Genomic DNA, 17197 nt, shown 5'->3' on the forward strand with positions numbered 1-17197 from the left:
AGCTATTTTTGGTGCAGGGAACTTAAAAGCAGAGCCCAGCCAGAGCCTCCTGTTTGGGGTGCATGGGGTGTCCCCTCTGCCCTGGGGCACTAACGTGGCACTTTTCTCTTCCAGCCTGTGCCCTCACTGTGACCCTGCCCATGAGCCTGTACAACTTCTACAAGTGAGTTTTGTAGAATCCCAGCAGGGTTTGGGTGGGAAGGGGGTGGAAAATTCATCCTGTGCCACCCCTTGCCACGGGCAGGGACAGCTCCCACTGTCCCAGGGTGCTTCAAGCTCCATCCACCCTGGCCTTGGGCACTGCCAGGGATCCAGGGGCAGCCACAGCTGCTCTGGGCACCCTGTGCCAGGATCTCACCACCCTCACAACCAAGAATTCCTAATTCCCAATATCCCATCCATCTCTGCCCTCTGGCATTGGAAAATCATTCCCCCTTGTCCTATCACTCCAGTCCCTCTGCAGCTCTCCTGGAGCCCCTTCAGGCAGCACCAGGGATTTCTCAGTAATTCCATGTATTTTCCTTTCTTTGCTTGTGTTTCAGGGCCTATAAAAATAACACCTTGAAGCACCACTCTGCGTATGAAATCCTGCTGCCCCTGGTGTCCCCGGTGTTGCTGTTCCTGCTCTGCACCACCTGGATCTTCCTGTCCCCCACTGACATCCTGGAGGTCCAGCCCAGGCTCTTCTATTTCATGGTTGGAACAGCCTTTGCCAACATCTCTGTAAGAGCTTCTACTTTATGCTTGAGGGACTGGAGAATTGGTTAACTTGAGTTTTCACATGTGCTGTGAGCAGCAAAGTGCTGATGGGAAAGGAGTTCCTGCCTCCTTTTGGGGATAAACTTAAAATGGGAGGACTAAATTTTTGGTCAAAATTTAATTTAGCTGCATAGTGGTAGAATACTGGGATTGTTAAGGCTGGAAAAACCCTCTGAGACCACCAAGTCCAACTGTCCCCCAGCACTGCCAAGGTCACCCCTGCTCCATGTCCCCAGATGCCACATCCAGAGGGTTTTAAAATCCCTACAGGGATGGGACTCCACCACTGCCCTGGGCCTCTTCCAATGTTTAACAACCCTTTCCAGGAAGAAATTCCTCCTGATGTCCAACCTGAGCCTGCCCTGGCCCAGCCTGAGGCCATTTCCCCCTGTCCTATCCCTGTTCCCTGGGAGCAGAGCCCGACCCCCCCGGCTGTCCCCTCCTGTCAGGGAGTTGTGCAGAGCCACAAGGTCCCCCCGAGCCTCCTTTTCTCCAGCTCCCTCAGCTGCTCCTGGGGCTCTGTTCCCTTCCCAGCTCCAGCCTCTCCAGGTCTCTCTTGCTGTCAGGAGGGGCCCAGAGCTGCCCCCAGCACTGGAGGTGCCCCAGCAGTGCCAGCACAGGGGGCAGTGTGCCAAATCCCACGAGTGACCAACCCCTCTGCTCTGGGGACAAACATCTGTTCCTCCCAGAGCCCACAGCAGGCTCAGGCTCTGTCCCTGTCCCCTCAGTGCCAGCTGATCGTGTGCCAGATGAGCAGCACACGGTGCCAGCCCCTCAACTGGATGCTGCTGCCCATCGCGGCCGTGCTGCTCCTGGTGGTGTCTGGGCTGGCTCCAGGCAGTGAAACGCTCCTGCTGTACCTGCTGACAGCCTTCCTCACCCTGGCACACATCCACTACGGAGTGGTCGTGGTAGGTGACACCTCCTGGGCTGGGCTGTGGCTGGGAGTGCTGCTGCTTGGTGGGAAACTCGGAATATGGCTGGGAATGGTTCTGTGTGCCTGTTGGATTTGGGGTGGGTTCCTTATGAGAGGCTTGGGGAGGTTGCACGGGGTTGAAAGGAACTGCACAGGATGTGACAGGGGCTGTCCTTTCCCTGGGGTGTGTCAGATGAGTTGGAAACCAAGCAGAAAATCCTAGAATAGTTTGGGTTGGGAGGGACCTCAAAGCCCATCCAGTGCCACCCCAGAGCCGTGGCAGGGACACTGCCACTGTCCCAGGGTGCTCCAAGCCCCAGTGTCCAACCTGGCCTTGGGCACTGCCAGGGATCCAGGGGCAGCCACAGCTGCTCTGGGAATTCCATTCCAGCCCCTGCCCACCCTGCCAGGGAACAATTCCTAATTCCCAAGATCCCATCCAGCCCTGCCCTGTGGCAGTGGGAGCCATTCCCTGGGTCCTGTCCCTCCAGGCCTTGTCCCCAGTCCCTCTGCAGCTCTCCTGGAGCCCCTTCAGGCCCTGCAAGGGGCTCTGAGTCTCCCACTGAGGTCTCCAAGGTGGTGGGAGAGCCAGGCTGGCATGGGGATTTTGCTGCTGGGGAAAGTGGGAACACAGCAGCTCCAGGGCCTCCCTTCCTCCTGTCCATCTGTGCACAGATCCAGGGATTGGTTTCCTCCTCATGCTCTGAGTTTGGATTAACAGAGAGAAAAAACTTGGAGAAGCCCAGAGTCCCATTGGGAAGCTGCTGAGGAAGGGAGGACAAGAGGCCACGTGTCCCAGCTGAAGTGGGGACACCCTCCTTGGGAAACCTCTTCCCCTGGGAGCCCCAGTTCCACCCCGGAGCCTATGGAGTCATGTCCCAGCTGTAATTACAGCCAAGGAGTAATAGCCTGGTTGCCTTGTCTTTCCAATTAGTGTAATGAGGCTTCTGGGCAAGAAGGATTTGAATTACTAAGAAGCTTAAATAAATTTGGTCTTGGAATCACAGCTGGAGATGGGGCTGAGCTGGTGGTGTAATCCTCCTGCCCATCCCCTCCTGGGAGATTCCCAGTGCTCTGCTCCCTCTTTCCCTCCCTCTGCCTTTCCAAGGGCCCATCTGTGCCAGCTCCTCTTCACTTTGAGCTGAAGAGCTTTTAAAGGCTTTGGGATTGGGGCATAATCCCAAACTGCTCTGAATTTGGGAAGAATGATTAGGATTAAAGCCTCTGTGTCAAGCTCAACCTCCTTTTGCAGGAAGTGAATGATCCAGCTCCCACTTTGAATGGATTCGGGAATATTTTATATAGATATCTGAGAGGATCAAATGAATTTAAACAGAATAATGAAGGAGGAGGGTAAAATCCTGCAGGACTGGGCTCAGCATTCCCAACTCCTGCCCCTGTGGAGGGGAAGAACAGAGGGTGACCCTGCTCCCAGATGTTGTTTGGGAAGGTTGTGAAGGGAGCAGGGCTGTTCCCTGTGGAACCAGTGCCTGGAGACAGGGATGGGGCTGGGCAGGACATGAGCTGTGAGCAGGGGTGGGGTGGGGACAGTGGCTGGCAGGGGCTTGGTGGGAACAGGGAGCAGGTCTGGGGCTGTGCTGCTTATGCCTGGGAGCCGGGATAATCCCCCGGGATCCAGGATAACCCAATCCCGTGTCTGCCTCGTCCCTAGGTGAGCCAGCTGAGCAGGCACTTCAACATCCGGCCCTTCTCCCTACGGAAGCCCACTCCGGACTGACTGGGAGCAGAGGAGGAGAAAATCGGCCTGCGGGCTGCAGAAGGACTGTAAATACCTGCTGCAAATACCTGTAAATACTTCAGCCATCACCACAGATCAAACTATCCTCTGGACAGGGCCAAGGACACGCGGGATCCGCTGCAGCCGGGGCCGGGCCGGGCCGGGGCGGCTCCTGCTGCTCTTCCATCCCTGCAAGCTTCGGGTTTTGGGTGGAGCTGGAGGAGGAGGAGCCTTTCAGGTCGCTGTTACTGTACCTTAGACCAGCTGAATGTTCCCAGAGAAGCCTCTGGCTCCGGCCCTTGCTCAGGGGAAGCTGCTTGGGGATGCAAAGGCTTTACCTGAGCAAAGCACCTTGGCCTGACACCAAAACCAACGCAGCTGATTCCTCCAAGGGCAGGGGGACATCCTGGTGGTGGGGGTAGTTCCTGGCTGTCCCCAGTGCTGCTGTCTGGACAGCCCCTGTGCTGGGCTGGTACTTTGGGAGCAGATGGTGGCAGTTCTCCCACATTCTGTCCTGCCTTCCTGCTTTTGGGCAAACACTTGCTAGCACCTTTGTTGTCTTTTTTTTTTTTTTTTTTTTTCTTTTTTTTTTTTTTTAACGGGGGAAAAAAAAGACAAGACACTCAAAGCTTGTAGTTCAATCCTAAATGGGGGGCTTGGAAAATCAGGGCTCAATTTCCCATAGGAGTGGGAATGTGGCTTCTGCACGTTGTGTGGTACCTGGGACCACATCTCGACACGTTCCTGTGTGTCCATGTGTGTTCCCAGTCTGGGAATGGGGTCTGGGCCATGGAAGGTGGCTGAGACTACAGAGCCAAGCTCTCCCCATTCCTACCATCATGGATTTGCTGTCGTGGTTGGCTCCCTGGCTCCTTTCCTGCTGCCTGAGCCCTCATTCCACAGCCAGGAACAGCCTGGCCCTTCCCAACTGCAATTCCACCGCTGGGAGAAGCACCTGAAGCCCTGTGTTGGTCGTGTGTGCACCTTCAGGATGCTCCCAGGAGTGGGAACCTTTCAGATCTCCCTCTCTTTGTCCTCAGCACCCGCGTGTCTCATCCAGGCATCTCTTTGTTTACTGTCCACTTGTCAAAGATGTGTTTGCGTTGATTTTATTTTTTAATTTGTTTTTATAATTGACTTCGAGTGGGGTGGTGAAGACTGAATGCTGATTTTCTTTCCTGTTGGCTTGATTCAATGAAGACCTGTGCTTGAATGAAGAGTGTAGCTTAAACCCAGGCTCTGGAAAGGCTGCATCCGGAAGAGAACAAGCACAGCCGATCGTGCAGGTGGAACTACCATGGGAACAAATTCCTTCAGACACTGATTGTTGTGCAACGTGGGGCATCTGACAGCTTGGTCAGAGCAATTTCCTTCTGCAGGAAAAGCCTCTTCCTGCTCTGGGAAGCCTTCAACGTGTAACTGCTATTTAATGCTTTTTCTTTTGGAAATGGAATCACTGTCATGCCAAGACTGGAAGCCCTGAGGTTGAGCTCGTGAGTTCATGGGTTGCTTGGGTAGCCCCTGGTCAGTCTTGGTCACCCCTGGTCAGCCCCATGTCACGGTACAGCCTGTGAGGAGCAATCTGGGCCCTTCCCAGGGCTGCCATCCCCTGTGGGAGGCTCTGGATCTCACGTGTCCCTACGGCTGCTGCGGGGCTGGGAGAGGGGGCCGATGGTTTTCAGAGTTTATTTAATAAAGTAGCTTCCTCCAATCCATTTTACTGATGTTGTACAGCAAAAAAAAAAAAAACCACAAAACCCTCCATGGACAAATGACTTGGGCTGCACCTGAGTTTTTGACTCCTGCTATTTCATGAAATAGAATTATGGAGATAAATTTAAGTCCTGCTCGCACAGGAATTAGAGGGAATTTTCAACTGGGACACAGCTTCCTGTGGGACTTGTGCAGATAGCAGAGCTGGGCTGGCAACGCTGAAAAATGTGTATGTTGGATGATTTTCTGTCTAGTTTTGTGTTTGCCCAAGCAGAGAAGAACTGAGCTGTTTTCTCAGGCTTCCAACTGAACTCTGGGCTCCCAAACCTGGCACTTGCCTTGTCCTGTCTCTTCCAAAGGGGAATCACTGGCCCCTGAGGACTGGGATGCTGCTGAGGCTGGGAGGAGTTGTCTGAGCTTAAGTCTTGGTGTAAGAAGAACATCCCTCTCCAAAACTGGAACTGCTTCCTCTGCACAGGCATTTTATCCTGGGGGAGTTCTGGCTCTTTGGTGCCTTAATTTATTGCACCTTGAAAGTAGAAAAAAAATCTCCTTAAATCCGCGCTGGGGTTTGGGCTGGCTTGTACCTGGTGGGGACAGGGATGGAGCAGAGCCCATCCCAGTGCCCAGGCAGCTGCTGGGGAGGGGGGTTCTCCTTGGGCTCTTAGAAATCCAGTGATTTCTGCTCCTGGATTCTGAGAGGGGAACAGAAACAGAGACCAAACCTTGTGTAGCAGCTGAGAACCAACCCTTCTATTGCTTACCATGGGTTTAAGTCTTAAGTATTAAAGTGTTCCTGGGTAACAGCCCCTGAGGGGGATCTTCTGTGCTGGTGGTCTCTGGCTGGGCTCTGGGGTGTGCTCCTGGGGATGGAAAGGGCAGGTCCTGGCTCCTCAGCTCCTCCTGCCTGGTGCCCCAGAGCTGATCTGTGTTGTCTCTTCTTCCAGGGATAGGTTGCTCCAAGCCTGGCAGGGATCCAGGGGTAGCCCCAGCTGCTCTGGGAACCCTGTGCCAGGACCTGCCCACCCTGGCAGGGAACAATTCCTAATTCCCAATATCCCATCCAGCCCTGCCCTCTGGCAGTGGGAAGCCATTCCCTGGGTCCTGTCCCTCCAGGCTCTCTCCAGCTCTCCTGCAGCCCCTGGTTGGTCACGGTGGGGTTTGGCAGCTGCCTCTCCTCATATCCCCCTGCCCCAAGGCTTTGCCAGAGCCAGGAGCAGCGTACTGGAAGTGGGAGCTCCCTGGGCTCTGGGAACATCTTTAAGCTCCTTAAACAGAGCTGGCCTGGTGTCACCTCCTGGCCTGTCAAGGATCTGCAGCTGGGAGTCAGGGCTGGTTTGATCTTAGCTCCAGTGAGGGCCCTAATCTCTTCCCTGAGAGCATCCATGCCTGCTTCTGACAGAGCTGGAAAGTCCCTAGGGAAGGGGTGCTTTTGGGGAACCAGCCTTGGCTCCTCCTGGTTTTGCCCACCTCTACTTCTGAGCTGTGTCAAAGCAGTGGCTGAGGTGACACAGAGGCTGCTCTTGGTGGGACAAGGACAGGACGAGAGGAAATGGCCTCAAGCTGTGCCAGGGGAGGCTCATGTTGGATATTGGGAACAATTCCTTCATGGGAAGGGCTGTCCTGCCCTGGCACAGCTGTGCAGGGCAGGGGTGCAGTCCCCATCCCTGGAGGGATTTAAAAGCTATGAGGATGTGGCACATGGGGACACGGGACAGCACTTTGGCCGTGGTTGTGCTGGGAATGGCTGGACTTGATGGGCTCAGAGGGCTTTTCCAACCCCAGTGATTCCGTGGTGACAGTGGGAGCTATGCTACCCTCCTCGCTTGTGGAAAAAACCCTCTGGTCCATCCAGGTGTGGTCAGACCTGGCTGGAGAAATCCCCAGGCTGGTCTCCAAGGAAGTGGCTGGGCCATCCATCACTGCCCAAGGAGCAGAAGTTCTTGGGGTAACTCCCTGCTCACCCTCCAAGGTGCCAATTGCCTCAGCCCACAGCACCTGCAGAGCCCGTTTGGTCAGAGCTGGTTGGAAACCTCAAAATCTGCCCCCATCCCTCTCTGCCAGCAGGGACACAGCCCTGCTCCTGTCCCTTGGGCTGAAGGGGACACTGGTGCTGGCCGTGGCCCACAGTGAGGTGCTGTGATCCCAGGGGCCCCGATGTTGTTCCCAGAGTCCAGAGTCTGGGGGTTCAGGTACTGCAGTGGGTGTGAATTCCAGTCTGTTCAATGCTACTGCTGAAATATTTATTGTGTTTAAGCCAAACAGAAAACGAATAAAGTTCAGTAAAGAATAAAATTTTCCACACCTTTTACTGGTGTTTGTCTTTTCTTTCTGCTGAACGTGGTGAAGAGGAAAAGGTGGAGCAGGGAATGGGCTGGAGGGCAGCAGGCAGAGATGGATTCATCAAGTGACAGAGTGATTTGGGTGTGGAGGGACACTCAAGACCAGCGCATTCCAGGGGCAGGGACACCTTCCACTACCCCAGGCTGCTCCAAGCCCTGTCCAACCTGGCCTTGGGCACTGCCAGGGATCCAGGGGCAGCCCCAGCTGCTCTGGGCACCCAGGGCCTGCCCACCCTGCCAGGGCACAATTCCTCATTCCCAAGATCCCACCCAGCCCTGCCCTCTGGCACTGGGAGCCATTCCCTGGGTCCTGTCCCTGCAGGCCTTGTCCCCAGTCCCTCTGCAGCTCTCCTGGAGCCCCTTCAGGCCCTGCAAGGGGCTCTGAGTCTCCCACTGAGGTCTCCAAGGTGCTGGGAGAGCCAGGCTGGAGTGGGGATTTTCCACCACCTCCCAAAAACTCATTTCCTCTCAAACCACGACACAGGGGCTCTGAGCTCTTCCTGGATCCTTCTCCTCTCCAGGTGAGCACCCCCAGCTCTGCCAGCCTGGCTCCGTGGCAGAGGGGCTGCAGCTCTCAGAAGATGTGCAGGATGTGGGGGAGCAGCTGGGCTGGGGAGCAGCACAAGTGACACAGGTGACAGCAGTGACAGGCTGTGAAGCTATCCCAAGAGCAGCAGAGGCTGCAGGCTGGTGGCAGTGAAGCATGGACAGACGACTCTTCAACTAATTGAAGTTGAAAAGAAGTAATAAATAAATAGTGTTAAATAATGATAAATAGTATAATTATTAGTTGTTAATTAATAATGTTATTAGTAATAAAAGAAGTAGTACATTGTATTTATGACAATGCTGGATACATGTGGAATCGTTTCCAAAGCCATGCCTGAGGAGCTGCAGACTCCTGCTCTCTATTTATCCAGAAAAGTTTTTACACATCCAAGAGGTTTCTAAGGATGCATAATACATAATCATTATGCTTTGTATTATAATCAGCTGAATATCCATTATGGATGCACAACTGTCCTCTTTAATTGGGTTAGTGGGCTTCTGGGGAGGAAGTAAGACATTTTCCTCATGGTAAACTCTTCACCCGTGTCAAGCTGGCAGGGCTCCTTGACTTGCTGCTCACAGTCCAAACCTCCTCTCATTCTTAAAAGCCAGTGATATTTATGGCTCCTGCACTCTTGGAATACTTCATATATCACCTATCATTCCCAACCTTGTTTCAGTTATCCCCACCTGGTGGATAAATCGACTGATTTTCTTGCTAAGCTCTAATCACAGTATATGATCTTTGCTAATTCTATTTCTAGCTTAACCCCTTGACTCAGCCAGCCGTGAGCAGAGCCCAAGAGCCCTGCGGCCACTCCCGTGCCCTGGGCCGTGCGCTTCCCGCCGGGATAAAGCCTAGGTGTATTTAAGCGATGCCTCCTCCTTCCTCAGCCTCTCCAGAGCTTCCCCTAAGCGGATTGCTGCGGTAGGTGTAATGGAATTAAGGGATTGCGACTGACAATAGGTTTCGGTAGCGTACCGGATGCCGGCGGCGCGGGCTGCTCCCACCTTCCTGAGGCTGCTCCCACTTTCCCGGGGCTGCTCCCACCCTCTCGGGAATGCTCCCACCATCCCGGGGCTGCTCCCACCCTCTCGGGAATGCTCCCACCCTCCCAGGACAGCTCCCACCTTCCCGGGGATGCTCCCACCATCCCGGGGCTGTTCCCACCCTCTCGGGAATGCTCCCACCTTCCCGGAGCTGCTCCCACCCTCTCGAGAATGCTCCCACCTTCATGGGGCTGCTCCCAAATTCCCGGGGCTGCACCCTCCTTCCCAGGGCTGTTCCCACCTCCTCGGGAATGCTCCCATCTTCTCAGGAATGCTCCCACCTTCCCGGGGCTGCTCCCACCCTCTCGGGGCTGCTCCCACCCTCTCGGGGCTGCTCCCACTCTCCCGGGGTTGCTCCCACCTTGCTGGGGCTGCTCCCAGGACAGCTCCCACCTTCCCGGGGCTGCTCCTACCTTCATGGGGCTGCTCCCAAATTCCCGGGGCTGCACCCTCCTTCCCAGGGCTGTTCCCACCTTCTCGGGAACGCTCCCACCTTCCCGGAGCTGCTCCCACCTTCATGGGGCTGCTTCCAGGACAGCTCCCACCTTCCCAGGGATGCTCCCAGCCTCCCAGGGCTGCTCCCACCTTCCCGGGGATGCTCCCACCTTCATGAGCTGCTCCCACCCTCTCGAGAATGCACCCATCCTCTCGGGAATGCTCCCACCTTCCCGGGGCTGCTCCCACCTTCATGGGGCTGCTCCCACCCTCTCGGCGTTGCTCCCACCTTCTAGGGAATGCTCCCACCCTCCCGGGGCTGCTCCCACCCTCCCAGGTCAGCTCCCACCTTCCCGGTGACAACCCCAGGGCTGCCGAAACCCTGCTGTGGAAATTGAGGTACCGGCAGGTGAGGGATGGATTCCAGCCCTGCCTGGGCAGGGATGTTTGCAGCTCTGGGGGAGGCAGGAAGGCGATCCTCTGTTTGCACCTCCTGAATGTCACTGAATCATCAATTGATACAACGGCTGGGGTGAAAAGGGACCTGAAAGCTCATCTCATCCCACCCCTGCATGGGCAAGGACACCTTTCACCATCCCAGGGGGCTCCAAGCCCCATCCAGCATAGCTTTGGACACTCCATAAGGTCGAGTGCCTCTGAGTAAGTGTGGTAGTTTGACGTTTGGCTGCTGTTTTAATATAAAAGTTAGAGTTTTTTATGTTAGTTGGTTACAATGGTTTCTCCCATGTAACCTGTTCTGTTCCCGCAAATGGTTCAGCCCTAAGTTTTTTACCTCAAGGTTTTCCCGCCACTTGTTTGTCCCTCGCTGTGTCAGTCCCCTTGTCCCTCCCCTCATTCCCTTACATGTCCCTGCCAATCCCGGTCACCCTGCCCCTTGCTCCTGTCAATTGCTGTTGCCACTCCCCTCGTGTTCCAGAGAGTTCCCTGTCAGTTAGCTCTGTTTCAATGATTTATTGGTTTAAAAGGCTTCTTCCCTCCCCTGAGTGTTCCCTATTGGTAAGTTATGCGATGTTATCCTCCCCTAAAATCCCCCCATTGGTTAAGAGTAATATCCACCCCTTGTACCCTCCCCTCTTTAAAAATGCTCTCCAGACTCCTTTTTTCATGGCATTTGCTCCTGACCCCCTCTGGGGAAATGAACTGTTGTTGGAGACTCAGGCAAGTGTCCTTCCCTGCTTCCTTTTGTTATGAATGAGTGTCAAAATTCATATTTATTAGGGTAGAAGAATAGATTCAGAATAGTATAGAGTAAGGTAGAAGGAGAGTTACGTTTAGACATGTTCTCAGGGAAATACACTAGAAAAGTCAGTGCAGCAAAGCACCAACGCCTACCACACCAATAGACTCTATTTACATGTAAAAACCCAACAGAGACAGTCAGTTTCACAATTGCAGCCCCACAGGGAATGATGTCATCAGCAGCACACCTGAATCCCCTGACTGAAAGGGGAAACTCACTACTTAGAATTTTAAAATAGTTCTAGGAAACTTCGGTTTGCAAAAGAGATTTCCAGTAAGAACTGAGTATCGGATGATAAGGATATCTCTCTCGGGATGTGATTGTGTATTGTTAAGATTAATCCTGTCTAGCACAAGACCAAAAGTCGATGAATTATTCCCGAAGACATCGAGGACAGGACCACCTTCCATCAGATACCATTCTACTGGACCGGAGAAACCTTGGGAACTTATTTGGTTATAAAAAGGACAATGAACTTCCTAGCCCGCGGCAAAAAAAATGGGATAAAAAGACCTACATGGAGAAAGCTGGTGTGCTCGCCGCACTCTGGAGCAGCCAGTGCTTAGAGTTGCTCAGGGCGTCACCCAGAGTCTACTCCCGGGCTAGACTCTGTCCGATCCGTGGCTTACCGAAATTTTGTCAATTTGCGCGAAATAAATTCTGTACTTTGTTTTTATATCATAATTTGGCTCTGGCAAATTATTGATAAAATTAAATTGGCAATCTCACTCACAACACTTTACTTCGAGTTCCTCGTGCAGAGCCCCTGCAGTGCCATCCATGCTGCTGCAATCGCTGCCACCAGGGATGATCTCAGCAGAGATTGGGTCGGCCATCCTCGTGTGGGCCCTCCGGCCACGAAGGGTGTTGCTGGCCAGCAGACCTCCACCCCGTGGCCACAGACAGCTCCCTCAGGTAAGACTAAGGGGAAGCCCATTGTGAAAAATGCCAGCTGCTTGTTTTTAAAAACTTAAAAGTTTAATAGTAATAAAATGGTTATAAAAATAGTATTAAAATAGAGTCATAAAAATTTGGACAGTTAGGATTAGGACAATATGAAACAATAAAAACAAAGAGTTACAGACCGGTCGGGATAACTTTTCTGGGCAAAATAAGCCCAAAAAAGGACCCACGTTAATAGAGGATTAACCCTTAAAAGCAACAGCCTGTTGCATTTTCATGCACCTCATACATGATGCATAAATTCCATTCAAACAAAGGATTCTGTCTGGTCAGTGTCAGCTTCTTCCTCTGAATCCTGATGGCATTTTCAGGGCTGAGCAAGGCAGGAAGAAGTTAATTTCTTCTGATAAGGGAGCAATAAATTCTTTTTCTTTGAAAGATTTAGGTGTCCTGTGGCTATCTCAGTGAGGATACCTAATTTCTCTCTTTTAAAAAAAGTATCTTACATGGCATAGTTTTTATTTACTATGTTTTAGCCTAAAACTATATTTAACTCCCTACTTAAGAAAATTGATACAGCATAACTTTCTAACACAACGCATATATAATTCATTTTAATATTTGCAAAAAGTCAATCATAAAATATGCATTTTTCATGAATTGACTGAAATTTTCAATTCTCCATGAAATAAGGAGGGACTTCAACAAAACCTTCAACTTCCAGGGGATGGGCTTTGTCTTGTTTAGGATACTGATTCAGAGAGTTCCTTGGGAAATAGTCTTTAATAATTGATGAGTGTGGGGGCTCAAAAGTCTACCACTGAGGCTACAACACCTCAATCCTTGAGGGGCAGAAAAAAGGTAGGAGAAACCTCCCCCTAAAACTGGGGTGAGAAGAGTTTCCCTCCCATGGGCCTCTGCAGGGACATGTTAATATTTCAAGTTTCATTGGTCCTCCCAGTTTTTCCAGCCCAGCCCAGCCCCCCGTTCACCATATATGTATATCCCCTAGAATATTCTCCCCTTCCTCAATCCCTATTGGCCCCAGTTTGCTGCAGTGCTCTGCCCCATCATCCCATTGGTTCTTCTAGTTTGCTGCCCCTCCCCTACACCACTTTTCCCTGTTCTCATTGGTCCTTCTCCCTCAGATCCACCCCTTTCCCCCCATATTTAGCCCTGTGCCCTCCACTCTTCTGGGTCTTTTCTGGACCCTCTTCAAAGTGGTAGACAGCTCTTGGATCTCCAAGCAAAGACCTCTCCTTCACCTTTCTTTCTTAGCTCCTTTTAACAAGTGTGCTCCAGGCCCTGAAAATGCAGGTCACTCTCAGGGATTTGTTGAAGTGCAATGCTTCAGAGGTGGTCAGGAGGGCTGGATGTGCTCTAAGAAGGAAAACTTAAAGGCACAGGAGTTGTCAAAAGATGAGCTAGAGTGGGAGGAGACCAGCCTGGCTGAACAGGGAGCTTGGAACTCAGGGGAACTCATGACTTTTGGAAGAAGGTGGGGGGAGCTTGGGAAGAGTGCAAGGATCTTGTTAGGTCATGTAGAGAGAAAATTAGAAAGGCGAAAGCTCAGGTAGAATTTAGTCTGGGCTCTGCTGGAAAAGGTAACAAAAAAAATGTTTTTCTAAATATATCAACAAGTAAACAAGAGCCAAGGAAAATTTCCATCCTTTTTTTGGACACAGAGGGGATCATTGTCACCAAAGAAGAGGAAAAGGGTGAGGTACTTTATGCCTTTTGCCTCAGTCTCTAATATTAAGACCAACAATCCTGGGGGCAAATGGGTCTCTGAGCAGGCAGCCAGGGATGGGGAGCAGAACAGATTCCTGTAATCCAGGGGGAGGCAATTGGTGACCTGCTGAGACTCTTAAAAGTCTACAGGACTGGATCCAATCATCCCAGGGAGCTGAGGGAGCTGATGGAAGAGCTCCCCAAGCCATGCTCCATCATTTATCATCCATCCTGGCTCACCAGGGAGGTCCCAGAAAACTGGAGGTGGGGGACTGCAACACCCATCTACAAGAAGGGCTGAAAGAATGATCCAGGGAAGTACAGATTTGTCACTTGTTGGTGCCCAGGAAGGCCATGGAACCGATCAGCTTGAGTGAAATCACACTGCATGTATAGGATCACAAAATTACAGAATTATTTAGGTTGGAAAAGACCTCTGAGACTAAGTCCAACCCATGACTGATTCCCACCTTGTCCCACCAGCCCAGGGCACCAAGTGCCATGTCCAGTCCTTGCTGCAATTCTTCCACGGATGGGGACTCCAAACCTCCCTGGGCAGCCCCTTCCAAGGCCTGACCACCCTTTCCAGGAAGAATTTCCTCCTTATGTCCAGCCTTCTTGTAAATCACTTACGCAGAAGTCAGGGCCGCGGGAAAGTTATGTAACGGAAAGTTATGTACGGAACTTTGAAAGCTCTGGAACAAGTCAAACCACCCCAAACCCATTTGGTTCAGAAACACCTTTGGCAGCTTTACATAACCTGGGAAAAACCACGATATATGGAACCATCACCAAGCAACCCTAGAGGACCCCCAGGAAGACACCAAGGCAAAATTAAAAAAAAAAAAACAAAACAAACATGTAAGGAATATCCTGGAATCTTCTATAACCACCTATGCAATGAGTATGGATACTTCAGGTTAATGAACACCTGTAACCCCCTGAGCCTGGCAGGCACTTCAGGTGGGGTTATCCCCCTACACCCAGTGCTGCAGTACAGTGATGCTGCTGCTTAATACACACCGGGGTTTAGAGGGTTTATTTTGGTGACAGTTTCTGGTGACTCAGATGGGACAGTGCTTCTGATGCTCCGTGGTTTTGCAGGATTGAGAGGACATCAAGAACTCACTGAAAGGTTTTTTTGGGGAGATCCTCTGTTCTCTGGATCTGGTGACTTCAGGGCAAAGCTCCTGGTATTTTACAGCATTACTAAACGAGAGGAAGGGTGCACTTGTCCTAAATCATGGTAGAAAATCCTCACAGGATTGGATTAAAAGGAAGAGTAAAGGTAAGGGACGTAATGGGTTGCAGTAGTCTCACTCCCAAGGTGCTGAAAGTTGTGCTGGCTGTTTTGTAGGGAGCTTACACAGGTGCCTTGTTTCAAGCTCTGTGGTGTGTGAGTGGTAAATTTTATATTGTTGTAGTTTTGTGTTACGGGATCAGGTCAATCCACTGAAGGGGAAATTCTGAAGAACTTCCCTTTGGGCTGTGTCTTGAAACACTGGGGAAAGGGATGGGTGGAGACTCCTTGGCATGAAAACAATTGGTTGAATACTGTAACCATTGGTGGCCAATCTGTGTGTTAGACGATGAAGAAAAATAGCCAAAGAATGGTTTCATATATAACACCTTATTATAATTAATGTTGTTTTGTCACTGGAAAGGAAAATGGGATGGAGTATTGTATGTCCATTTATTTCTCACTGCACCATTATCCAGTACAGCAGAAGGATGGTGATGTAGTACCTAAAGATGCCATGGGGTTATCAGGGGGAAAAAAGCCTGAAAGATTTTATTCAGCCTGACCTACAGGAGAGTGTTGTCTTGAAGCTGGAAAGATGGACCGTCCTGGTTTAACAGAGTCTGCCAAGGAAGGTGAGAACCTTTCCTGGAATTGAAAGATGAAGCCCTCCTTCCACATTATTATAACTTTGAAATTTTTGGTCTTCTAGGCAAAGATATGGAAAAAGGAATACATGTTCTTTGCTAGGAGATGCATAGATAAATATAGATGATATAGATATAAGAAGACAAAGAACAACAGTTGTAGGAAATGGAAAGATGGAAACTTCCACAGACACTGAAGAGTTTAATTTGCAGTCAGCTTGGATTGATGTAAAAATAAGAGTACACAGATGTGGTTGTGATATTTTATGAAAATCCCTTTGCTAGGATTTTCTTCTCCTGAGAAGCTGAGAAGGCCTCAGCTTCAAGTGTAAACAATTTGTTACCTGCTACTGTGGAGTGCAGCAGGTGCTTTCTCGATTGGTCAATGTGGGATGTTTCTACTTGGTGGCCAATCGAGGAGGCAGCAGCTCTCAGACTCTCTAGGAGTCACAGAACCTTGTTATTCATTCCATTCTATTCCTGTCTCGCCTTCTGATGATTCTTTTCTCTCTGTTCTTTGTAGTATAAGTTATAGTGTGGTCTTTTTTAATGTAATATATATCATAATATAATAAACCAGCCTTCTGAAATGGAGTCAAGATCTCTCCTTCGCTTCACCAAGTCCTGACTGCCCAGAAGACCCACGGTAATACACAGACATTAAGCAGAAAAATTATCAACTTATGTTTCTGTAGTTGTAAGTAAGAATATGCCTTAAGTAAGTGAGAAACTGTATTGTGTAAGATGGTGAGAGGTTTTATAGTGTAGTAATGTAATTACATAGAGTAAGCTGAGAGTTTAGCTGTTATCATAGAAGTATAACTGTGTATGTGTAATAGTAGCCCATTGGATGAAAGTATCCACAGTGCAGCAGAATTAAGTAAAGGTTATAGGTTAGAAAAACAAAATAAACTTAGTGGCAACTTTCCATTGGATTAGTATGTTATATATTGCCTTGTAATGAAGAAACTTGTGACTACTTTGAACTATGGCCAACCATTTACGCCTTTAAAATCTGAAGGCCTTTGAGGCTGATGTTTATCTGAGTAATAAATTCTTTTTAGCCTGACAGTAGTCCCATCCCTTCTGTAAGGCGTTGATAATAGGCAGCAACAACAACAAGAGGAACAAAAAACCAACAACCAAAACCAGCCTTTTCTCACCCATCAAGTAATTTCCCTTTGGTGTAGTTACACCCGTGACCAGCAGGGAGTGCTGTTGGCTCAATTGAGGCAGAGAGGCTGCAGTGACACCCGGCAGCTCCAGGGGGCGCTGCTGGCAGAGGGGCCACAATGGCTCCCCTGCGGCTCCAGAGTGCCTGGAGTGGGCTCGGAAACCTCCGGAGGTGGTGGTGGGACCTCGGGCAAGGGTAAAAAGATGGGAGATGGGTGTGTGTGGTGTAGGCATAAGACGCTTGTCTTTCGTAATGTGAAAAATGCTATTTACTTTTTGTTAAAATTTTAAAAGTTTAGTAGTAATGAGAATAGTAATAAAAAATAGAACAGTAAAAATTAGGACAATAAAAGACAAGAAGAGACAACAAAAAGTAAAGAATTATAGATGTCTGGGTGTTTGATATTTTGGTAAAAGGCATACTTTGCTAATAAGGGATTACTCTTTAAAAGTAATAGTTTATTATATATTCATATATCTTATATACTAATTAAACATTCTTTTCAAATTAGGGTGTTTTTGTTTAATTTTAGCTTCTTTCCCCATGTTGTAAATTCACTTTTTTGGTTTTTTGAAGTTTGAGTTTTCTCAATAAGGAGCTAATAATTCCTTTCTTGGGATTTTGGTGTCTGTTGTTATTTTTATCTGGATTGGAAAATCTGAAGAATTTCTTGGTTATCTTTTTTAATTTTTGAGTTAGTGTCAAAAAAGTAGCTCGCATCATATAGTTTCTATTTTAT

General features: G+C 50.0%; 1 protein-coding gene across 2 annotated transcripts in view; it reads left to right on the forward strand.

Annotated features, from left to right (window-relative positions):
* The window catches only part of SELENOI (selenoprotein I), a 29990-nt gene extending 22555 nt beyond the window's left edge, over positions 1 to 7435 (forward strand). Inside the window, exons 7-10 of one of the 2 annotated variants that reach the window (XM_038132089.1) lie at positions 115 to 163; positions 543 to 723; positions 1488 to 1670; positions 3348 to 3413. In XM_038132089.1, coding sequence (XP_037988017.1) covers positions 115 to 163; positions 543 to 723; positions 1488 to 1670; positions 3348 to 3413 — 479 coding nt within the window. Of the gene's footprint in view, positions 1 to 114; positions 164 to 542; positions 724 to 1487; positions 1671 to 3347 lie in introns of both variants that reach the window. The other variant, XM_038132088.1, reaches the window with a different exon arrangement.
* Positions 7436 to 17197: the final 9762 nt, after the last annotated feature.

This window comes from Motacilla alba, chromosome 3 (genome assembly GCF_015832195.1).
Source record: "Motacilla alba alba isolate MOTALB_02 chromosome 3, Motacilla_alba_V1.0_pri, whole genome shotgun sequence".
Lineage (NCBI taxonomy): Eukaryota > Metazoa > Chordata > Aves > Passeriformes > Motacillidae > Motacilla > Motacilla alba.